The 26,081-nt window shown below is 35.1% G+C and overlaps 1 protein-coding gene across 3 annotated transcripts in view; it reads right to left on the bottom strand.

Moving 5' to 3' along the window:
• Positions 1 to 26,081, bottom strand: part of Uggt (UDP-glucose-glycoprotein glucosyltransferase) — a 90,520-nt gene that overhangs the window by 11,940 nt on the left and 52,499 nt on the right. For 2 of the 3 annotated variants that reach the window (XM_069812734.1, XM_069812732.1), the window contains exons 14-21: positions 19,517 to 19,787; positions 13,553 to 13,667; positions 11,126 to 11,311; positions 8,735 to 8,944; positions 6,515 to 6,739; positions 5,519 to 5,689; positions 3,718 to 3,898; positions 505 to 687 (exon numbers count right to left, since the gene is read on the bottom strand). In XM_069812734.1, coding sequence (XP_069668835.1) covers positions 505 to 687; positions 3,718 to 3,898; positions 5,519 to 5,689; positions 6,515 to 6,739; positions 8,735 to 8,944; positions 11,126 to 11,311; positions 13,553 to 13,667; positions 19,517 to 19,787 — 1,542 coding nt within the window. Of the gene's footprint in view, positions 1 to 504; positions 688 to 3,717; positions 3,899 to 5,518; positions 5,690 to 6,514; positions 6,740 to 8,734; positions 8,945 to 11,125; positions 11,312 to 13,552; positions 13,669 to 19,516; positions 19,788 to 26,081 lie in introns of all 3 variants that reach the window. The other variant, XM_069812733.1, reaches the window with a different exon arrangement.

The raw sequence follows: 26,081 nt of genomic DNA, 5'->3' as shown, positions 1-26,081 counted from the left end.
TGTTGCTCCCTCCGGCTTTGGTGAAACACTTCGTCAGTTTGCAGGGAGAATATAGATAGCAGAAATTAATTTTCAGTGAATGATAAGAAAAGCATAAGATTATAGAGAGAACTGAAGTGAGTATACTACAAATGACTTGAATATTTTCCACAAATGCCTAAGTAATAGAGTGCAGACAGAAATGATTTCAATATGCACAAAAAATGAGTTTTGAAATAAGTCTGAAAAGTTTCTTCTATTACAAATCTAGATAAATGAGTAGTCAGGGAACACTGAAAAAAAACTGGGAGAAATACTGTATGAGGCCAGGACTTACAGAAAGTGAAGATCAAAAACACCAGTAACTTGTTAATTCTGAAAAGCATATTAAAACGAGATAGATAACATAAATATGATTGTATGCTACTAATTTTAGGGTTGTTTTAGTTTCTTCTGATATCTTGAAACTATAGCCTGGTAAATAGGATAATTGATTCAGTAAACAGTATCAATCAATCAGCTTACCTGATCTGCATCTACAAATATGATCTTCTTAACATCCAATGGAAACAGGACATCAAGAAATAGTATCTTGTAGCCCCATATAATTCGCTGTTTCTCGGTCTGCTGATGAAGCCACCGTGGCCATTTATACTGCACTAACTCATATTCAAAGCCATAATCTTTAGCCATATGAGGTAAGAAGTCCTGAAAAAGAAACATTTGGTTTATTGGTTCCCAATACCTCCAGATAAAGTAAGATCTCCTTGCACCCACCCACCCTGAGTGTTAAATTCCATTTCTGAGGTGAGACACACATGAAATGAAATTTATTATGCCAGGAGAACAGATAAGGACAATGAGTGAACTTGAACTATGATATGGGTGAGAAATTTAGGTAAACTCTCTACAAGTTCTCATGAGAAATATAGCACTAATGATGTTTACTATGCAGAAAATATGCGAACTACCTGCAGCAGTTGACAATGTGTGTAGGTGAGATTGAGAATTGAGCAGCGTATCTCTTGCACAGGATAATAACGTGTACAGTCTGTATAGATATTCTTCTTTCTAGCATGAGATTCACGCGTATTAATGTTCTAAGAACTTCAAAAGAGATCATGGTATCAACAAATATTACTATCCACAGTATGGCTAATGAAATAATCGGAAATATTTTGACAAAGAAATGTCAATCAGAAAATTATAAGTATCTCATGTTACATAACATGCTGCTGCTACTGGGAAGTCTGAATCCACAATGCAATACTAAGAGAGTCAAAATTAGTAAATATTCATGAAGAAAAATTAAATCTCCAGGAAAAAAACTATAAACAGCTCTAAGAAAACTGAAGTCATGAATTTGATTGCCTACTGCATCATAAAACATGCCTTATTAAGAAGGCATGTTACCTATCATTAGGATGATGGAAAAAATTATGTGACCATATACCGGTCATTAAAATTTAAAATAAGTACCATCAAAGCAAAGAACTCATGACATTGTGGTCAGTCGTATTGTCACTCAAGATGAGAATTTTAGTTATAATAGGAGTGCAGTGTACTGCACAGATTTCAATACTGATAATATGTAACATTGCCTTCAGACAGACCTGCACCACCCGATGATTGCTGCCCACTTTTAGGACTGCATTTATTGAAGGACTGTATGGTCACTTCCCCTAGTTTCTTAACATTGAGCCAATAGTAATACATGTCATAAATCTATTGCATGGGAGATCTAACTTTCCTTTCCCTTGCTAAGTAGTTTTATTGCTCATAAGAATTCATTGCATAATGATAACTGTGCCACTACGGTAGATACATATTAACGGATGAATTTTAAAACTACTGGGAGAAGGCAAGTATCTGAGTTTTCTTCATTAAGATAACACAATCTTCCTGGTCCTACTCAGGGATTATGCAGATTAAATGTACTGTTCAGGTTACACTGCTAAGCCTATCTTTAGTGACCCAACATTCTGACATAGTTACAGTTAATTCCAGATTTACCACGCAAATCGTCTGTAGCTGCATTTAGATTGGCAACAGGCCATGACTGTTTGGCCAAGCATCTGTATAGAATTGGAATATATCAGTCTCCTAACTGCCCATTGTGCAACTCAAATCAAAAAATGGATTCAGAACATCTCACAATCTGTGTGTCAGTGGCTAACCATGACAATACCTTTGAAAAATATTGGAGTGCAAGAGGTCAAATGACTTCATTGTCAAATGCCTGGCATTAGAAAACAACAACAACATTCTGACATAGAGTAAATTCAACACATTAACATTATTTTCGATAGTAAGTTAACATGGAGCAACCATTTGAAATACATCTCTGAAAAAGCTCGTAAAAGATTCTCCCTTCTAAAAACACTAGCAGGAAAGAAATGGGGATGCTCTAGGAATACTTTGAACATTACATACAAAATGTTTATACAGCCAGTGCTGACATACTGCGGAGAAATTTTAATTACTTCACCTTCCATAAACGAAATAGAATATGTTCAAAACCAAGCTCTCAGACTCATTACTGGTGGAATCAAAACAACTCCAATAGATTCTATGAGATTCCTCACTAATATTAACAGCATCAAAATGACAATAGAAGAAAAAGCACTGATCCAATATGAAAAACTTATCAGATTACCAGGAAACAATTTGCATTCATACAATCCTCTCTGTAGATTGAAAACTTCAAAAAGTTTCATATCCATTGTTCAAGAATTAAAACAGAAAATCAATATCCCGAATTTAAAAGAAAACTTACAAATTAAACCAAACTCTTTAACTCTATTAAATATAGAATATAATCTAAATTTAACAGAAGAAATACTGAAATCAGAAGTAAACACTGAAATAATGAACAGCTGTCTTTAGAGACAATTAATATTAGGTACTCTCCACAAAACTGGCTTCATTTATACACCGACGGATCCTTGATCTCCAGAGAACAAGGTGCCAGTGCAGGTGTTACATGCTGTCTCTTCTCACCTTATAGATCTCTTGGATATGGAACAACAAGTTTTGATGGAGAAATTGTTGCAATAAGTGAAAGTCTCCGGAATCTTCTATGCCACATCAATAAATTTAAGAATGCAGTTATATTGTCAGACTCCAAAGCAGCTAATCTATCAATAGTCTCTAAACACACACCTTCATCTCAAACAACAGAAATAACTAAAATGCTCTCTCAATTAATATCACTCAATAAAAGAATTGTATTCCAATGGATACCATCCCATTGTGGAATCCTGGGAAATGAGAATGAGGATGCTTTAGCAAAGAAGGGCAGCACTGCTACTTACAGACCTGTTACTAAATCTATGTATTACTCTGTGAAAAGATTTATTAAATCTACATACTTAGACTTCAACAAACAAAATTTGATAACACAATCTCAAGGGAAAAAATGGAACTCTCTGCATCATAATCCACAGTTAATTCCCGATTTACCACGCAAATCGTCTGTAGCTGCATTTAGATTGGCAACAGGCCATGATTGTTTGGCTAAACACCTGCATAGAATTGGAATATATCAGTCCCCTAACTGCCCATTGTGCAACTCAAACCAAGAAATGGATCTGGAACACCTCAAAATCTATGCTTCAGTGGCTGGCCATGATAATATCTTTGAAAAATATTGGAGTGCAAGAGGTCAAATGATTTTATTGTCAAACGCCTGGCATTAGAAAACAACAACAACATTATGCATTTAACATAACGTCTCACCTTAAATGTTGGTGACAAGTAGTTCTTCAGAAACCAGAACTTCACAGGTGTGTTTGTGTTTTTCAAGACACTTAACATCATGATACGTAGGAATCGCTCATACAAGTGGCCAGATGCAAGAGAGAAGATATTAAGCTTCTCTTCTCCATCTTCCTCATTCGTTTTTGATCCTCCAAAAGTACTAAAATCATATAAAATCACAATTAAGAAGATTACAAAGAACAGCTACTAATTTTTACGTATTATATACAAACAGTGATGAAACCTATAAAAGAATATCACATATGTAACTACAAGATCTATCAAACTGACAATGTTATTTCTCATGGCCGGTTTCACCAAGCTTCTTTAAATAAGCACAAATGGCTTGTCAGCAATCAGGTCATTTAATTTTAACGAGATCCTTAAAAGTTGACTGTTTCACCAAGCTTCGTTTCTTTAAAATTAACATGTGTTTACTAACATAAGGATTTCATACTTGTATCTTGTATGTTATATTTCTCATACAACCACTGCTTTGAAATCGCGAATTTCATTGGTTACATATGATCACGGCTGACTTTGTTTTCTTGGGCACAAAGAAACAATGATACGCTAATGGGTAAAATGCAGTAACTTTAAGAACATTTAAAATTTTTTATTTCTTTATATTCTTCTTAACTATGTTATAATACCATAATTAAAAACATAAAGACAGATGGAATAACGTTACAAACATCACTCTTAATGTTTCATTTGGATCGCTGTTCACAGCCCATATTGTAACATCAAATGCATAGATACTTATTTTTACCTCAGGTGGAACAACATCAGGTACGTCATGTAACATTATATTAAATAAATTTGGGCTTGAGGTTCATCACCTATAATTTTTTTGGTTAAGGATAAATGGTTATTTACCGAGGTTTGAATTGTTCTTTCATTAAGAAAAGAAAGTAGAAATCTTAGCATTCTGTCTTTGATTTCAAGTTTCATAGATTGTAATAAAATGGATCTAAGAGGAATATTATCAAAAGCAGCTTCAAAGTCTATTATTACAGCTAATGTGTTTTTTTTTTTCTGTGAAACCTCTATAAATTTCTTGAGCAAAATATATCAGCTTCAGTTGTGCCACATGATGGCCTTAAGCCAAACTGATATGGGCTTAAAAGATTGAAAGTTTCAAGTCTCCAGGTTAATCTTCTGTGAACAATGTGATCCAGTAATTTAGAAATACAGGATGTTAAAGATATCGGTCTATATGATTTAGGGTCCAATTTGTCTTTACCTGGTTTGAGAATAGGAATTATAATTGCATTTTTCCAAGTTTTAGGATAAAGAGAGTAGGAATTATAATTGCATTTTTCCAAGTTTTAGGATAAAGAGAACAGAAATTATAATTGCATTTTTCCAAGTTTTAGGATAAAGACCTGTTTTCCAAATATTATTGCAGAGATGGTCATTAATTTTTGGCAGCAGGTGAGAAATATGTCATATCTGTAAAATATGAAGCAACAGAAATACACAGTGTTGATCTAAATGAGGGGTTGGAAAGCAATGGTGGATTCTTAATGTTTAGGTGAGGGGTTTGGACTTTTGGAAAAAGTCCAAACCCCTCACCTAAACATTAAGAAGTACACAGTAACAACCCATCACCTATAGGTGGCTATTGATACGAAAAGGAACATTTTTATTCATTTGCTGCAGAACATAATAGTTTTACAATATCAGCTGTGCTCATGTGTCAAACATTCTTTAGTTACACCTGCTGTTCTCTCAACATTGCCATTACCACTATGACTAATATTGTTTGTGCTATTACCTGGTGATAGAATTCCATATGCCAGAGTTTGGATCACTGTCATCTGAAAGCAGATCCATGTGCATTTTGTCTGGCTTCTTGGCAACCTTCAGTTTTAAAACGTGACTGCGGAATGAGCTGATAAGCACTTTAATATCCGTCGAGTTAGCAGGTGTGTCCGATCCATCATGGCTACAAGAAACAAAATATTACAACAAAAACAAATGATGATTGGAAAGGGGGACAATAAAGTATTGGATACCAATTGTTCACATATGAAGTTACAGCAATCAGTCAACAGCTTAAAAATAAGCTTATAATCTGAAAGTTGATGAAGATGACGATGAACTATTACGATAATGAAATAAAATGCACTTGAAATAATAAGATTAATTAGAAAGGGATAATAAAGCTTTATTTGTGGGGGGGGGGGGGGAATCCAATTGCAGTGCCCTTAACTTGTCGTTATTTGCCTGGACTCTACAAGCGGGCTCAAAAATGTCACTAGTCCCTAGAACCGTAGACCACTTAGTTTATAGAGACTATCCCAAATGAACCATGGATGGTGGTCCACATCACACTCATAATGGGAGGAGGAGGAGGTGGAGGTGGTGGTGGTGGTGGTGGTGGTGGTGGTGGTGGTGGTGGTGGTGGTGGTGGTGGTGGTGGTGGCGGCGGCGGCGGTGGTGGTGGTGGTGGTGGTGAATTATTAGAATGTCACAGAGGAAAAAGAATTCCCGGAGCAAATCTGCAAATCCCTACATTACCTGGACCACAGACTTGCCCAACACAAGTTATAAATTCAAGATAAAACAGGAATTGAACCCAGGTCCTCTGGCTTATAAGCCCAGCGCTCTTGGACTGACTCACCATGGCAGTTAAATAAAGTATGTTACTCATTGACTCAGTTAAATGAAGTATTTTACTCATTAACTGTTTGAAGAACTAGAACGGACTCTGGTGAATGAACTAATATTATTCATTTTGTTTAATTCTATTCTAGAATAACTATCTCACCTGACAATATCAAATATATCTGCTGAGCGACCCTGCCTCAGGCGAAGCAACCAAGCTCCTGGGTTTGCTTTCAACTGAAAGTAGCCAAGATTTGCCATGACAATTGTATCCACAACAACGGGTTGTGTCTCTGTTCCCAGTGTAATCTGCAGACCTCGTGGAGGGTTACCCATTGTAGCTTCAAAACAGTGACCCTCCAGAAGCAAGTACTCCAGTTCAAATTCACTGCGAAAAAAGCACGAATTATCTTTTTGACATTAGCTGCAGTTTCAAATGAAATGGTGCAATAGCTCTGGAAAATAAGAGAAATTCAGCATAAAAATATTGCACATACAATTTACTTTTACTGCAAAAGGGTATTGGCAGAATACAGGGTGGAGAGCCATTAATCCTTCCCATTGAAGGCTTTAAGGAACCAACCTGGACAAATACCCAATGTCCCATCCCTACCTGCCCGTGTGCAGCTGTTAGTAAGCATAATTTTACAAGCCATCCTCATCCTCATCACATGTACAACAATGAGTGATACATCAAAAGAACCATACACGCAACACATTTATTCCCACACTCCACAAATGTTCTATGTGTGTCCCTCGTCTAGTTCTTTCCACACATTGTGTAGCATTGTCCAGTCAATGGCCATTACTGCATTACTGATGCGCTCCCTCAGCTGTACCAGTGTCTGTGGCAGTGGAGGTACGTAGACGCGGTCCTTAATGTACCCCCAAAGGTAGAAGTCACATGGCGTTAGGTCTGGTGACCTGGTGGGCCAAGGGAACAGAGCTTGGTCATCTGCACCAATACGCCCAATCCAGCGATTCGGCAGTTCATGGTTCAGGTATTCACTAACAGCAAGCATCCAATGAGGGGGTGCCCCGTTTGTTGGAAGACAGAATTGTCTGAATCTTCGGTTAGTTGTGGAAACAAACACAAAGTCAACATATCTAGGTAAGATGTACCCATAAGTGTTCTCACAAGAGAAAAACGGACCATACATCTTTGTCTGTGACATCACACAGAAAACATTACCTTTGACGAATCTCTTTCAAGCATTACAAATGCATGAGGATTTTGACTGCCCCAAATACGCACATTATGAAGATTAACAACCCCAGATAAATGAAATGTGCATTCGTCACTAAATATCAACTTTGAGGTGAAATCTTCGTCCTCCATTGCTTCCTGCATTGTGGTGCAAAATTGCAGATGCCGGCCGTAATCTTCTGCTTTTAAATGTTGCAGAAGCTGTAAACGATATGGTTTGAACTTTAACTCTTCCACAGTTTGCTGTGGTATTCCAATTTTGCGGCTTTCATGAGCTGTTGATTTTTGTGGACTATGCACGAAAGATTCTCGCACTCTCTCCACTGTCGGTCGACCAGTACTTTTCCCCTTACACATACAACCAGTGTCCTTGAATTGCTGATACCACTGCAAACTGCTCTGTTTACATGCGGTTCGTGTCCATATTCTCGTCTGAATGCGTGTTGCACTGTTATAACAGACGTACATCTCGCATATTCCAACACACAAAAACTCTTTTCCTGTTTTGTCACCATTTTGTGCAGGCACTACACTCGTGCTGCCAACTGGTGTACACAATGCAAACCAGGTGCGTTTCCGGTTCTTTTGGTGCATCACTCATTGTTGTACCAGTAATACTTTGGAGAATTTAGCAGTTTGAAAACGAACGATTCTTTTGTAGTAGTCCGGATACGTAATTGATAATCAACAGAATATTCAAGTAATTGATGTTGACAACCCTTCTGTTTGAAACTATGCTAGGGAAAATTAAAAAAATTAATTATATCACCAGCATATATACTCTGACTGTGTTGTACACTTACTAACTATTACAAATCATTTATTTTTCATCACATCAAACATTAAAATATATTCAAACAATAAAAGTATTATTGGCACATTTGGGTGGCAACACTGTTCGCAACCGCTGCAAAAGTTTCAACAAAACCAATACCAAAAATGATGCGGCTGCAACCCTGAGAATCCTGTTCACACGTCGCTACTTTTAAGCTGTGACAGCATGAAAAAGTAGCGAGCAGCAGGTTCGGCAGCCGCTACTTTTCGGGTTGCACCGTTGTTCACACGTCGCAGTACGAGAGTTGCGTAGTATTTTGTACTGCAGCACTGCAAAAGTAGTGATGTGTGACCGTACCTTTTCTGAAACAATCCACTGCAATTAAAAGTGAAATGTGTTACCTGTGTACGACACTGTCTACATCTTCCAAACGAATATTATCCAGATCATATGGACTTCGGACAGACTCCACCAGCCAATTTTCAGGTACTTGCATATTTTGTGTCAACAATGGAGATGTGGGCATGTTAGCAAATCTTGCCATTGGGCCACTGGTTTGTCTGCCATCTGATGTAAAATGTATTTCTGGCTCCAATACAAAACGGTAAAAACTGGAAATAAATAGAAAATTACATTAATTTCAATGAAGCAATCAATTTGCTATGTTTTCTGTTGATATTGGTGCTTATTTATATAACTACTGTATTCTTTTGAATAACAAATATCGATATATTCTGTTGGGTTAGTTAAATGTGGTGTAACTTCATCTGCAATGATATTTTGGCTTCTGTAATATTGTGTAACTGAATTAAAACTTTTTCGAGTTTTCATGTGATTTGTATCACTGGGGCAGTATGAAACCATTGTCGTCGTCATTATTATTATTATTATTATTATTATTATTATTATTATTATTACAACATATATGGCTACTAATAACACACACACTACAGTATCATGTGCTGCTGACTGATTCTTGTTGTCAATACAGCGAAAAAGCCACTTGCTGGTTACAGAAGCACAATGCTTCCATATCTCTCAGTCTTCAATCCACAGCGGCAAGCAGGTACTGTATTTGAAAGCTAACATCTCACATCAAATTCATCTCCAGTTAAAATACTATATAAAGACGACATAACGAAATATAAGAAAAATCGAATAATACTAAACAGAAATATTTACACACAGAGTAAAAAATTTTTACAGGAGAAAGAGTTCGCCCAAAGGGCTGGACTCGGGAAGGGTACCCAAAGTGCTCATTGCATTTCCACGTTGAATTGCAATACTTAAACGTTGACGCAAATAAGTAGTGCAACGACGATCACCGGTAATGGAGATCAAAATTTGGCCGATTTGAGATACCAAAACTTTAGCGTCATGACTCCAAGGACCGAAGGTCTCCACAGCAAAGGGGACAATGATATAATTGTCTAAAAGATGAGCATATTTATTGAATTTATTCTTCACGGCTAATTTAGGAGCAGATGCTGCGCATCTGGAGGTATTAGGCAAGTGAGATGGAGCTAGAGTGTCAACGCAAGTGGAGTCCCAAATTAAAGATTTTCCTCTAGACCATGGAATTAAGGTGAGACCATCGGGTCGTTTACCATCTGCGCGACTAATACCTGGTGGTTCCAAAGAGACGGGACGCCACAAGAAGTCAGAGATCTTTTAATGATATCATTGAGTGATGTATGTCTGGGAATGCGACCCTTGCTCCTCACACAGCTGAGTGCATGATGGCCGTAAATATCAGCAATTCCTCTGCAAATACGTTGCTGTGGCTGGCAGAGTTTACAACCAGGGCATAAAGCCATTGCGATTTTAAAGGATGTATTATCTATTAGAGTGTCGATGTGAGGAGATTGTAATGTGTGTAACCAAGCTTCAAACTCACTCTCTTGAAGAGCAAGGAGACTTGCAAAGTCTTGTTCGGATTTGAAAGAAGAAAGGAGTTGATCTAAAATTTTTTGGGAAGAAATAACGTCCCACTGCTTTTGAATAATTAATTTATCCGAATAGAAATAAAAAAAATATCTTTCCTGTACAAGATATATTACAAATAATTAAATAAACGGAAACAAAAACGGTAGAAACTTAACTTCTGGTTCATTTACATGCAATTTCTGAGTAAATTTAAGTTTTCTGAAATGAAACTCATTCACCTGTAAATAAGAAAAATATTATGACTCTTTCAGTGAATATTTAAGTAAAGACATAATTACTATTTTGTTATGCTAGAAAGAAACACAGAAATAATTACAAACACAAAAACTTAACCCGTAGTTGGTGAGGTGGTGACTGTGAGTACCTCAGCAATTGTAAAAAAAAGAAGCCTGCGCCAGGGAGATGTGCAGAGGATTCCTGTTCAATTCAGATATTTTTTTCTTTTTCATTGCTTATTATGCTGCCTGTTTCCCTAATTCTGAAGAAAACCTAGTTAAAACAAATAAAAGTACTTGATTATATAAATTAAAAACTCAGTTTATCTGAGTGCTACGATACAAGTTTCTTAGTTGGGGTAAGTGCAATCCCCACCTCACCAGTTATGGATAGAAAAATACCTCACCACTTACGGGTTAATTCCACGTGAATACAAACTCAATATCCACAAGTACCTACCATACTGTAAGACCATATCCTACTATTCACAAACATTTAAATTTCTGTCACACTTTACTATTAACATTTTTATACTTTATGTTCACGTTAAAATTGACAAACAGTTTTTAATAAAGGTTATCTATTTTACCTGCCCTTGGGTAGAACACTAAACGAATGAATGAAATTACCTTTTTAATGGCATATCACTATTCTTCTCCACACAGTTTAAGTACACTTTGATGTGGCAATTCAAAACTTCCTGCAATACTGATAGGATTGGGCCAACCCTCTGAGCACCTCTAGATACAGGATCTACGATGACAGCAATGTCGAAAGCGGGCTCTGATATGTTGTGGGGAGGAAGTTTCACCACACTGCAACACACAAATCATGTATATGCAACAGTTATCAATAGTTTCAGCGTGCAATAGAACCGAGGTCAGCAGATTCGAATCTGGTTCATGATGAATTTAACTAGCATGTCTTCCTTCAGAGGAAAAGTAAAGCTAGTGGCTCCTTATCTTACCAGATTTATAGTTTACTAAAGGGCACTGTCTGTAAATGAGATAACTTCAAACAAAATTTTCATCTATTTTTCATCTATGTTAAAATTCAACTACGCTAACCAACATCTCGCCTATTATCAGGAGTAATGCACTGTCTCAAATGAATTCAGCACTGTCGGACTAACAAAATCGAGGAAAACAGAGATAGTATTTGGACCAGGATTTTCGGAAATATTTTCATTTCTTCTGCCAGCATTACATTATCTGTCCATCAAACTTCATCATTATCTTGATATAACAGATCTACAGTACCTGGCCACATTATTATAATCACTCACATTTTTACTATATTTTACATATTACTTCCTCTTTTGAACTCTGGTTTCCTTTCTTAAGCAGAATTCACATTACATATTTAATTTTTAAACAATATTAAGTATAATTACAATTATAACAATGTTAATTCAAGAAGTATTGATAAACAGTCAACCACACCTCATTTTTACAGAAATTTCAGTATTTCGTATGACCTCATTTGGCTTTAATTACAGCTTCAATTCTCTCTGGCATGCTTACAATACACTTCTGTATTATTTCCTGGATCCTCTCATTGTGATTCCAAACATGTATCAGCCTTTCAATAAGTCCAACTCTGGTAGTAATAAATTCTTTTGCCATCTCTCTTTTTACGAGTTTCCAGACGTTCTCAATGGGGTTCAAGTCCGATGAGTTTCCTGGCCATGGCAAAAGTGGAATGTTTTTGGAAGCCAGAAACGTTTTGACTCTCCTAGCAGTGTGGCAAGGTGCACCATCTTGCATAAAAATATATTTCTCCCCATTTGGGAACCATTCGTTCAGCTGAAAGATAAGCCTGTTTTCCAATACCTGGATATATTGATCTTGTTTCATTGTTCCCTGAACAATGTAGAATCGTCCTGAACCTTTGCCTGATATCACAGACCATATCATGACTGATATTGGGTGTTTAACTGGTTTAACCAGGCATCCAGGAGCAAAATTTTCTCCCTTTCGTCGACGAACAAAAATAGCTTTGTCCATCAAACACTGAAAGGTAGATTCATCGGAGAAGCAAACCTGAAAATTGTCAAAGAAACTGATTAAAAAACTCTAAATTTTGTCTTTAAGTATTAAATACAGTATTTAATTTAGAGTTTTTTTTATCAGTTTCTTTGACAATTTTCAGGTTTGCTTCTCTGATGAATCTACCTTTCAGTGTTTGATGGACAAAGCTATTTTTGTTCGTCGACGAAAGGGAGAAAATTTTGCTCCTGGATGCCTGGTTAAACCAGTTAAACACCCAATATCAGTCATGATATGGTCTGTGATATCAGGCAAAGGTTCAGGACGACTCTACATTGTTCAGGGAACAATGAAACAAGATCAACATATCCAGGTATTGGAAAACAGGCTTATCCTTCAGCTGAACGAATGGTTCCCAAATGGGGAGAAATATATTTTTATGCAAGATGGTGCACCTTGCCACACTGCTAGGAGAGTCAAAATGTTTCTGGCTTCCAAAAACATTCCACTTTTGCCATAGCCAGGAAACACACTGGGCTTGAACCCCATTGAGAACGTCTGGAAACTCGTAAAAAGAGAGATGGCAAAAGAATTTATTACTACCAGAGTTGGACTTATTGAAAGGCTGATACATGTTTGGAATCACAATGAGAGGATCCAGGAAATAATACAGAAGTGTATTGTAAGGATGCCAAAGAGAATTGGAGCTGTAATTAAAGCCAAAGGAGGTCGTACGAAATACTGAAATTTCTGTAAAAATGAGGTGTGGTTGGTTATTTATCAATATTTCTTGAATTAACATTGTTATCATTGTAATTATACTTAATATTGTTTAAAAATTAAATATGTAATGTGAATTCTGCTTAAGAAAGGAAACTAGAGTTCAAATGAGGAAGTAATATGTAAAGTATAGTAAAAATGTGAGTGATTATAATAATGTGGCCAGGTACTGTACTTTTCATTGTGTACCCCTGGCAACATCTAAGATGGCATAGTGTCTTAAAGTGGGGAGGAAGAATTAATATCATCAGAAGGTGGAAGTAAAAAAGTACTTATTTGTTTGTTTACCTATGAATATCACTGTGGACTGGGATCTCAAACCGACTGCGTGACTGAGGACGAGAGACTACAAGAGCCATAGCTTGCATCAATACATCACTATTCTTCAGTGCTTCATCAGAATCTGCAACCAGAACCACACAATTAGAGTCTCTACCTTCATTTAGTGTTATAACTATCAGCTCATGTATACATGTCAAATAAAATATAATAACATTTATGTAAACATACATGCTTTGTCTTAGAAGGAAACGTGTACAAATATTTCTCATGAAAAAAAAAATCAAATACTGTACATCATATTCGAAATTTTTAAGATTGTTGGAATAAATGTAGCTTTCTGTATTTCACTCAATTTTTTACTTAAAACTTGTGACAGTGAGATAGTATTTTAAGAGGAACGAGTCTGAGAATTCGCCATCAGATTACCTCACTTCGGAAAAAAACTCTACAAGGTAATCAGCCTAACTAGGATTCGAACCCAGAGCACAGCAAATTGATTGCTTTAACATACATACTATTGTACATTCATATGATAATAAAGATATAATTTAGCAATATCACATATTCGGACATGTACAACAATATTCTGAAAGACATATATTTTAGAATTAATACACTGTTATTTTCAGCGAGCTTACGAATGTACATTTCATAATATATTGTATGGTAACTTTGAGACAGCATAAATAAAATACTACGAATATATTATTTATATAGTAGAAGCCCCTTTATGTTGGTTAAAATAAAATAACGTATTTAAAATAATGTAAATAAATTATCAAAATAATAATAAAAAAAACCAGTTGACCTCAGGTTCGAAGCCGGGTCCCTCTACACTAAAGCTTTTGACTCTACTACTATGCTACAGAGAGCTATGTAGTAAATTGGTTGAATTTGCGTGTTATGAATACTTTCATGTTTCCTACCTGTTATGTTTGATTTCGACTTCTTAATTATTAACAAAAATTTGTTTATGCCATATTATACTGTATATTCATGCCACATGACACATTCAATCAAGAGATCGTCCCTCATTTACGTAATTTTAATTTAATGTTATTTCATTCAATATTTCAGTAGCAATATGGCCGTCAATGGAGGAAGAGTTATAACGAAAGATGTGTGTCACCATGTTTCTGATTCGTGATTAGATGATGCTCAACTTATAAAATTAAATTATGGTTTATTTAACGATGCTCGCAACTGCCAAGGTTATATCAGCGCCAGTGTGCCGGAATTTTGTCCCGCAGGAGTTCTTTTACATACCAGTAAATCTACTGACATGAGCCTGTCGCATTTAAGCACACTTAAATGCCATCGATCTGGGCTGGGATTGAAACTGCAACCTCGAGTACAGAAGGCCAGTGCTACCGACTACGCTACCAAGACTGACTGTTCACCTTATATTATTTATGCATGGTTGAACATATTTCTTTTTAATTTTTATTGTTTTCAATAATTTAATGTCCATCTGTCCAATTTTAATGTAGCGAATGCTCTTCTCCTGGTTATGAAGGTTAAATGTGTAAACTTCGACAAATATGAATCAAAGCATGTAGATTTGTATAGAGTACATACACACATACATAGCCACATTGACTTTTATATATAAGATATGATTAAAACAAGTTTAGTTAAGGCTCAAATAACTGATACTCAGGGCTGGGCAGTATTTGAAATACATTTGTATTTTATAATTTGTAAGGATATTCGAAAGCATTTTGTATTTAAATACATAAAATTAATGTATTTTGTATTTCAAATACTTAAAATACTTCTTTTTCTTCTTGTCCTTCAAGTTTTGGATTTGGATTTGAAGAATGAACTTTTGTCTTATTTGCCTACCCATTTCAGATGTGCTAGCCATACACTTAGTTTCCTTGCCACAACTGATTCCCTTAAAGCCATAAAGAAATCTCCAACAACATCAAGGATCCATCACCCAACACTTGCTAAATGTTCAGCATTATGGACTGCGTCTAGGAGACCCAAATCCTCAGAAATTATATCAGATATCTTGAAATATTCATCAAAGTTTCCTTGCCCAAGTCGATGGATTTCTCTTTATGACTCAGTCTCTCAAATATTGCAATTCAAACCTGATATAAACAGGTGAAACAGAGAACTGCTCAGCTGGTTTCAGCTGGTTCGATTCTCGGTCAGGTCTGGGATTTATTCTAGACCTGACCGAGACTTGGATCTGGACTATCTTCTCTTAAGTCACCAGAGTTATTAACATTCTTAGAAATAGAACAAATAAACCCATATATAATATGCGTCACTGAACATCATATGAAACAACAGGAATTATCAGCACTTTCACTGGAAGGATACAAACTAGGAGATAGCTATTGTAGACAACAGAAAGGAGGTGTGTGCTTATTTATTCGAAACGATATAAATTTTAAAAATATCAGCCTTTCAAAATTTAGCAGAGAAAAAGATTTAGAGCTGTGTGCGGTAGAATTAGAATTAAAATCTGGTAATCTTATAGTTATAGGTATATACAGGTCGCCCTCTGGAGATTTCAAACATTTTCTTCATCTACTAGAAAATACATTACAACACATACATGAAAAAAAAACAAGAATACATATTTTGCGAGGACTTAAATATTGACTATCTCACTGAGAACACTAAAAAAGAGGAATTTAACACATTATTAGCAACCTTCAATTTAATACATACAGTCAATTTTCCAACTAGAATACAAAAAGGATCGATTTCTGCAATTGATAATATAATTATAAGGGGAGATAGATTAGATAGTTACCGCACAGTTCCCATTATAAATGGTCTTTCAGACCACGATGCTCAACTAATAAGAAGAAATTATAGCATTCCTGCATCAAAACACCCGAATAAATTTAGGTTAAGGGTCATAAATGAAGAATCTTTAAGAGACTTCGAAGCTAAACTAAAAAATGAAACATGGGAATCAGTATATGAAAATGGTGATATGAATAGTAAATTCAATGTGTTTCATAATACATTCTTAAATATCTTTGAATCCAGTTTTCCTGTAAAGTACAAAAATTCTCAAACATCTAAAAACAATTCGATTACACAAGGCATAAAAATCTCTTGTAAAACTAAGAGGTCTCTCTATATTCAAAGTAGAAATAGTAATGACCCCAAATTAATAGCTCACTTTAAAAAGTACTCTAAAATATTACACAAAGTAATCTTAAAAGCCAAAGAACTTTACTATAACGGAATTATTCTGAACTCGAATAATAAAATCAAAACAACTTGGAACATAATAAAAAAAGAAAGTGGAAAGTGTAGAAGTAAAGAACAAGGTTACACTCTTGTAACAGATAATAGAAAAACATCAGATGCAACAGAAGTTGCGAACATATTCAACAATCATTTTCTCTCAATAACTGATAACCTAAACATCCCACAGAATAATAATAATAATAATAATAATAATAATAATAATAATAATAATAATAATGCCATCAATTGTTTGAAAATATCTATTCCTGTAACTTTCCCAAATATTCAAATTTTTCCAACAAATTCACGAGAAATAATTACAATTCTAAAGCAATTAAAGTCTAAAAATTCCTCGGGATATGATGAAATTACTAGTAAAATATTAAAAGCCAGTTCACAAATAATAGCCAAGCCCCTGTCTTACTTATGTAACTTTTCAATGTTTAATGGTGTATTTCCAGAGCAACTGAAATATTCAGTTGTTATTCCTTTATTCAAGAAAGGGGACAGAACCTTGCCCGAAAACTACAGGCCCATATCCCTTCTACCAGTCTTCTCAAAGGTCTTCGAAAAAGTTATATATAAAAGAGTATATCATCATCTTGATAGATACAACATTCTCATTCCAGAACAATTTGGATTCAGAAAGAATAAATCAACTGAGCAAGTGACATTTAATTTAACTGATAAAATTCTGGAAGCTATTAATAAAAAATTACAAGTAGGAGGGATATTCTGTGATCTCTCCAAAGCTTTTGATTGTATTAACCATAAAATTCTACTACAAAAATTAGAATACTATGGTATTAAAGGCATAGCATATCAGTGGTTTGAGTCATATCTCCTGAACAGAAAACAAAAAGTAGAAATCAACGCATTTAATAACTCCTTTAAATCTACTTCAACATGGGGAAATGTTCATACAGGGGTTCCACAGGGATCTATATTAGGGCCTCTTCTTTTTTTAATTTTTATAAATGACCTTGGCCCCATAATAAAAGGAATAGGTTATCCTATACTATTTGCAGATGACACAAGTATCATAATTACAGACAATAACTTTGTCACATTCAAATATAAAACAGAAACAATTCTCCTTAAAATTTATGACTGGTTTACAACCAATAAACTAGCATTAAACATTAATAAAACTAACATAATTCAATTTAAAGCCACTTCAAATTTAATCTCTGAAACATTGGACACAACTATCAACAATATACCTCTACTAGAAACATCAACAACCAAATTTCTTGGTTTGCATATTAATAATACAATAAATTGGAAAAATCATATCAAAGAAATAACCCCCAAACTTAGCTCAGCATGCTTCGCAATTAGGTCGTTACAACAATTTCTAAACAGCAGTATCTTAAAGACAATATATTTTGCCTATTTTCATTCCATTATGTCCTACGGAATAATATTTTGGGGAAATTCTGTAGATAGTAAAAATATATTCTTATTACAAAAAAGAGCCATTAGAATAATAGTTGGAGCAAAGGCTAGAGAATCATGTAGATTATTTTTTAAAAAGTTAGAGATTCTAACCTTAACAAATCAATACATATACTCTACAATAAATTTCCTCTTATGTAATAAAGAAAATTTTCCAACTAACTCAGCCATACATAGTATAAATACCCGCAGAAGGAATGATTTTCATACGCCATCATCAAATTTATCATGCTTTCAAAGGGGAGTACGTTACATGGTGATAAAATTGTTCAATAGTCTTCCTGAAGACATTAAGAATCATAGCCAAAACCCTGCATTATTTAAGACAAAACTAAAAAATTACTTAATATCTCACACTTTCTATTCTGTAGATGAATTCTTGACATTTCACAGTACTGTGTAAATATTATAATAATATTAAATGGTAAACATATTACATTGTATAAAATATTATTGTTATTACGGTATTAATTCTGTACATATTTCATATTTGCATTTTATATGTATTGCATTTTATTGTTAAACATAAGAATTGGACATGTTCTTTATTCTATGCTGTAAAGCAAATGTAAGAATATTATGGAACAAATAAATATATATATATTCTGTGTCCTTTCTTATCATTTGGTGAGGCAGTGTCAGATAGCCGTCTCATCTTCAATGGCAAAGGGACAACCCTGTGCACTCTAGAGAATTACCCAACAGTGAAACAAGCTTTTATAAAGTATAATATAAGTTTGTGTTCCTCTGCACCTGTAGAAAGACTGTTCTGTTTTGCAGGATTTGTTCATTCACAAGCAAAAGGATCCTTATCTGATAAACTTCTTGAGAAACTGTTTTTTTTTTTAAAGGGAGCAGTAATTATTCATATGTAGCATAATTTCATTGCTGACTGGGAAAAGGAAGAATGTTCAGTTTCAGTGTTTATATAAAATTTCGATGTAAAAATACTTTTAATGTTAATATAATATTTTAGATTTTCAGTGATGTTTTTATTTCTTTAGGCCTATATATTGTATCGAGTATTTTAAATAGAAATGTATTTTGTTTAATTTTTTTGAAGTATTTCGTATTTGTATTTCAAATACAATTTTTTGAAGTATTTTGTATTTGTATTTCAAATACTTGGATATCAGTATTTTGCCCAGCCCTGCTGATACTATATCTAAATAAATAAGCTTTAACAAATATAATTTTGTCAAATCTGCTTCTGATATCTACAATTAACTTAAGAAAGAATTTTAAAGCATAAAACATTGACATAGTGAAATAAAAATAATGAAAAATTACCATCATCATCATCATCATCTAATCTCTTCTTTTTTAGTGTCTGAAGTATTTTGTCTCCATAGCTATTCATGCTGTACCTCTCCAAAAGAGAGAAATCATCCAGTGTAAATTTCTCGCTGTCCTCTAACGGTCCAAGCACCCTTCCATTTGTAACAATAGCCCTGCCACCAGGTGGGATATTAAGCACTTGCTGGCAGTATGTTTGTTGTATTCTTAATATCTCAGACATATCCTCTTGCAGGGCTTCAGATAAGCCAGTCAGATCCACACCCTGCAAAATAGTCAAATTAATGTTTACACAAGTACTGGGTTGATGCAAAAGTTAGCAGCGTATTTTCACTATGACAAATGCTTTCATCCCAGATGAATTGAAGACATGAATTAACCAGTAATGCAGTCTCCTACATTATCTATGCTTTAGCAAAGAAGGGCAGCACTGCTACTTACAGACCTATTACTAAATCTACATATTACTCTGTGAAAAGATTTATTAAATCTACATACTTAGACTTCAACAAACAAAATTTAATAACACAATCCCATGGGAAAAAATGGAACTCTCTGCATCAAAATCCACAGTTAATTCCCGATTTACCACGAAAATCGTCTGTAGCTGCATTTAGATTGGCAACAGGCCATGATTGTTTGGCCAAACACCTGCATAGAATTGGAATATATCAGTCCCCTAACTGTCCATTGTGCAACTCAAACCAAGAAATGGATTCGGAACACCTCAAAATCTGTGCTTCAGTGGCTGGTCATGATAATATCTTTGAAAAATATTGGAGTGCAAGAGGTCAAATGACTTTATTGTCAAGCGCCTGGCATAAACAACAACAACAACAACATTATCTATGACTCTCTGCCAACACGCTTCCACCATATATAGTCCATACTACAGAACGTCCATATGATAAAACGTCCATAAGGTCAAAATGTTCATATTGTCAAAATGTGCGTACGGTAAAAATGTCCATACGACAGTAAGGCCATATGATAAAACGTCCGTTAGGTCAAAATATCCATAGTGTCAAACATTCATAATGTCCAAGTTCAAAGGAAAATTCTGCTTGAATAGAACACAATAAATTTTATTCCATAACTCGTACAAATAAGTTATTAATCATCAGGAACCGGAGCCCCACTTTTAGGATGGTAACCAATACTTTTAAGATTTAAGAGAATTTCTCCTTTTTCTTTGTACCTGTTGTAGTTTCTCACAATTTGTCTTTGATTCATCAAATATGTTTCACTCCCGGCTCTTTAATTTGTGTATGCCTCACTCTTACTTGCAATATTTGTGTCCAAATTCCATTTTCTTCGCGCTTTAGGCACTGTATAAGTCGCCAAGTGGATATACAGCCATCACGCGTTGAAGAAGATTGTGCCAGTCTTCTACAGCGTTGTTTGTGTGCTGCATGGGAGGTTCATGTTCCTGTATCACCAATATATTTTTGTCCTGTCTCTATTAAAGTCATGATATTGGTACAGGTATCCACGAAAAGAAAGAAGTGGCCTACCCTTCTGTGATGGCATTAACTGAGGATTTCGTTCCGTCTTTAAAAAATTCAGTTCTAATTAGTTCTGCATTTGAAAATTTTTACATAGGCTACTATAACTACCATGAACAATGGATATAGTGTACAAACCAAGAGCTATGGCCATTGTGACTCTGGACATCAGAGTGAAGTGGACATTATAGAACTATGGACATTTTGACTCTGGACGATTTAACATGGACATTTTCAACGTGGACATTATTCCATGGACATTTTGACGTATGGACATTATAATCCTGGACTTTATGTCTGGAAACTGCCAACACTGGATAGTTTTTCAATTTCACATCTGAAGAAATCTGTTCCATTGGTGTGGAGTTAAAGAAGTTTCCAAGCCAAGTTTGTCAAGCATCTTTGTTACCAAAGGAGTTCGCGTGAATATTGTTGGATAGGGAACGGAAAAGACACAAGGTCAGGAGAATATGGAGAATGTGGAATTATCTCCGAACCAAGCTTCTGGATAGCTGCTTTCGTCATGTTAGCGGAGTGCTGACATGCATTACTGTGTTGCAGTCTTCCCAGTCATTTTTATTCAATTGCGGCCACAAGGCATCTCAGTTGTTGGCATTAAATGTCAGCAGTTATGGTTACATTCCTGGGAAGCAATTCATAGTAAATTATGCCTTCTTTATGCCACCAGACACATAATATCACCTTCTGTGGACAGACACTAACTTTTGTACTGGGTGTTGTGTGCTGAAATGACAGAACCTTTTCTTGCAGTGTTTTCTACAATGGCATTCTCCCCTACATGGCACAAATGTTTCGAGCCGTCTCCCCTGCCTTTGCTCCGCAATTAAACTCAAATAGAAGAATATGTCGGAAGTGTTCGTTTTTTGTGTCACTTGACACTAGAGTTGGGACGATTCGTGAACGAATTGTTCATTCGAACGACTAATAATAAAGAATCGTAAGAATCGATTTGTGGTATCAACGAATCGTCATTCAAAAGAATCGTAACGAATCGTCGTTCAAAAGAATAGTAACGAATTGACATGGTATCGTAACCCACGATTCTATTTACTTGTTTGATGTAACTTGTCAGTGGACATTTCCAAACCATGCCGAATACTCCCGAGCGAGAGTGAAATCAAAATACTGCATTTGTTAAGTATGGAAAATAATGAACACAAACCTGAAATGTGCATAGTTAAATAGAGATGTAATGCAAAAAATGTACTTCGTAATAAGGTTCAGTTCATAAATTATAATTTAGAAACATTATCTTGGGTAATTTTGTAGATTAATGGAGGTCATGCTGAATAGTTCCAGCCAATGAGAAAGAGGCAATCCAATGTCTTGCCTCTTATGCCATCTATGCGAGAGATGTAGAACGTTTTTGTTCTACGCGTGGTTTGCAATGGAAAGTGTCCTGTAAGTCGTTCGTTGACGAATCGTTGGAATCGCAGAGTAGGAAGAATCGTGAACTCATTGACGATTCAAAAGAATAGTTGGAATCGACTTCTGAAAAAGAATTGTGTTGCCCAACTCTACTTGACACTCCATCATCTTTAACCCACAAATAATGCAGACTTTCTTCAAATCCGCAAAATTCAAGGAGTGTTTACAAGCACAACACGCCAAATGACAAACGATAAACAATCCCTGAACACTGCGGAGTTGTGATGACGAACAAAAACGCTACGAACTTCTGCATCAACCTAATACCAAATATCTTCGATTATATTTCACAAATCAAATAAATTTACACTATACAATATCCTGCATCATCTGGCTGATTAGAATTAGCCACAAAATCCCGTGAAGGGCAACCTCCTGGCTATGCAGGGTGGCTTGTCAAGCAGTTCCCAGTTAGCCACTTTTGTAATGTCATAGTAAGATGCTGTCTGGGTTTACATTGAAGGGTCCACTATTCACTAATCACTGCTTGGGTTGCAAGTCACTTTGTAATGAGTTTCCATTGTTGTCGGCCTTTCGCTGTTCTTGACCATAGATGGCAGAATTTTGACCTGAGTTCGTCCGCCCACCTTGTCTTCTGTCTATTATTATCAGACAGTATATCTTACTTAACGATATGTGTTAGAGGAAAAACAATTGTTTGTATACATCTGAAGTGTGATTAGTGTAATAGAGCCTATGTAGCTAGTCGGCAATGTATGCAATGGAGTGGGAAAGGAAGTGGTGTCTTGTTGGTATCACTGGAGAGGTTCGGACAGTTGACTAAACAAACAGTATCCTGCACGTTTCCTTTGATTATGAAAGAGAAATGAAATACTGAACATAATGTAACGAAAATCGTCTGTAGCTGCATTTAGATTGGCAACAGGCCAAGACTGTTTGGCCAAACACCTGCATAGAATTGGAATATATCAGTCCCCTAACTGCCCATTGTGCAACTCAAACCAAGAAATGGATTCGGAACACCTCAAAATCTGTGCTTCAGTGGCTGGCCATGATAATATCTTTGAAAAATATTGGAGTACAAGAGGTCAAATGACTTCAACATCAACAACAACATAATGTAACTTCACATTATATGTGCATGAACATGAACACGCATATCATTAAGAAACTAGTCAAAATGTATTCTACAGAACAGAAGAGGTGTACTGTGCTTTAGTCAAAATGCAAGGAACAGCTTTTTTTCATGAACTTTTATCATATTTCCTACGTTCATAATTAAAGAAATCAAAGTAAATTGAACGTGGAATAATGAAACTTATTTATTTTTTTTTTTAATTTTACCAATCGAGTATGTAACTTTTTAAAAAAGTACGTGAATATATGTATATCTACTGAGTAGTCGAGAAATGGGCATACCCCCCTTTACTTCATGAAGATCTGTGTTGGTAATCTTGCTAATCATGCAGTGGGATTAATAACCAGTAGCACACTATGAAGAGTTACTGGCAGCTGTGCAAGATGCAATCACACTCACATGTGACTCCGGATTTTCTCCGCTAAACACCTGTCAAAACATGGTGCAGAATTCTGATGTAGTATGACAATGACTTCCAACTATCATGACTAAGAAACAAATTCATACTTTGTATCAAGACAGTTGTAGCTCTTCAGACCAAGTTCCCATAACTTTATAAACATGGTATTCTATTTGGCGAACATTCTGCAGTAATATCATAGTAAAGCCAAAACAGACCTTTGCACTACCTGCAAACAAAACCAAATTGCCAGTGGGAAGCTTGCCACAATGGATGAAGACGAAAAGGAAATACTTCTTCGAAGATCAGTCGATCATCTACGTCATGTTAAAAACAAGAGTGCTGTCAATAAGGACACAACTGAGAAGTGCCGGAACAACATGCAAAAACTAGATTCTCCTATGAATTTGGGACCTCATGGCTGTAGCACTTACAGTGAAGGTATAATGTACTACAGCTTTGATTTAGACTACTGGTTAAATTATGTAGTTAGTGCATTATACTAGTGCATTGGACACAAGTATCCAAAGGGAAAACTTATACTGTGCATTTTTAATTTCAAATATTTACTATATATTTAGTCAGTTGAGAAGAAAAAATATTAGTAAACATGAAAAACTGTTAACAGCATAACTTCCCAGTCAATTAATAGTTATTTGCATTCATGCATAACAAGTTTTTTTAAGGGTTGTACTGCAAATCTGACTTCTTTCACATAATGGAAGTTCTTGTTACTTTTATATCTTCAAAATGTTTTGGAACCAGATTCTTCCATTCTCACTATTTCAAACAACACATATCAAGAAATCGATGGCTGAGAATCAGACTGTTCTAAGTCCAACTTTTCATAAGAAAGAAATCTGTGTTTCATTGCGTTCCATGTCCTTGTCCACATGTATGAATCGAACAAAATTGTAAATATTCCTCCCCATGATCTTGCTATGAGCCTATTTCAAACTGTTCCATGTCCTTTAGATAGTTATATTTCCATTCCATAACCAATTTTACCTATTACCATCATTTGCTATGTGTTTCTATGCTTACAACTGAATAACCTATTTATATCATAATTTCTCGTCATATAAGCTAAATATGACTTTCATTAATTAAAATTGAAGTTTTATGGGTTTTATAGGCTATTTTAGGGTTTCCAATATTATTTAGTGCAATTTTAATTTCTAGTATGTTTGTGCAAGTCGTGTTCTACAGTGTACTATAGTGGACTTTACGTTGTCAGCAAACAGCTGGATACATTAAGAAGATTGATTGATTGTGTACGTCATGTTGGTTAGCCTGCTTGATTCTTTAATGGTGGATTGCATATTTATGCTCTCAGACTTCTAACACATTAAGTGTTAGTGTTTGAAAAACTGATCACAAAATACAGGACATTAAATCTCTGTACAACTACGTCTCTCTAGTGGTTAGGCAATTCTGGAACGCTATATTGAAGGAATGAGAGCAAAATATGTTGAATCATTATTCATTACACAATAAAATTAATCATTTATTGATTTCAACTGGACATGGAACACTTTGGTATTATTGCTTTAATAATTTCCTTGACCTTCTGACCTCTTATATTCAGAAATAAAATACGATTTTAAAGTTTCTTTATTAATTAACAATGCAAAAACATCCTTTAAAACATGCTAGCAACTTTCTGTGGTTAATGTTAATGTATTATTACAGTTTCGAAAGTCAGGAACTTAAAATAGCTCTCCTGAAAATTTAGTAAAATGAACTTGAAACAGTCTTGTTCTCAGCCATCGAAATGTTAAAATACCATTGACTCAGTACCCATCTTCACTCAGAACTAAAAGAAAGCACACAGTACAAGAGTATTGAGCTGTTACTTCTTTTTTTATCACTTCAAACAATATTTATTGTGTGTGGCACTCTTACCTTTCATATAGGAAGATCATATGATGATAATTACAGAAATAAAACACACAGTACAACAGTACCACGATGTTACTATTCCCCCCCCCCCTCTTTAAATAAATAATATTAAAATTTCCACCAGTGTTTAAGTTCTCTATCTCAATATTCTTCTATTAGTGCAAATATATCAATTTGTGACAACTATTTTTGATCAATCTGTAT

This window comes from Periplaneta americana, chromosome 16, assembly GCF_040183065.1.
Source record: "Periplaneta americana isolate PAMFEO1 chromosome 16, P.americana_PAMFEO1_priV1, whole genome shotgun sequence".
Classification (NCBI taxonomy): Eukaryota; Metazoa; Arthropoda; class Insecta; order Blattodea; family Blattidae; genus Periplaneta; species Periplaneta americana.
The sequence above is the reverse complement of the archived record's forward strand: the minus strand, read 5'-3'. Positions and strand labels throughout refer to the sequence as shown.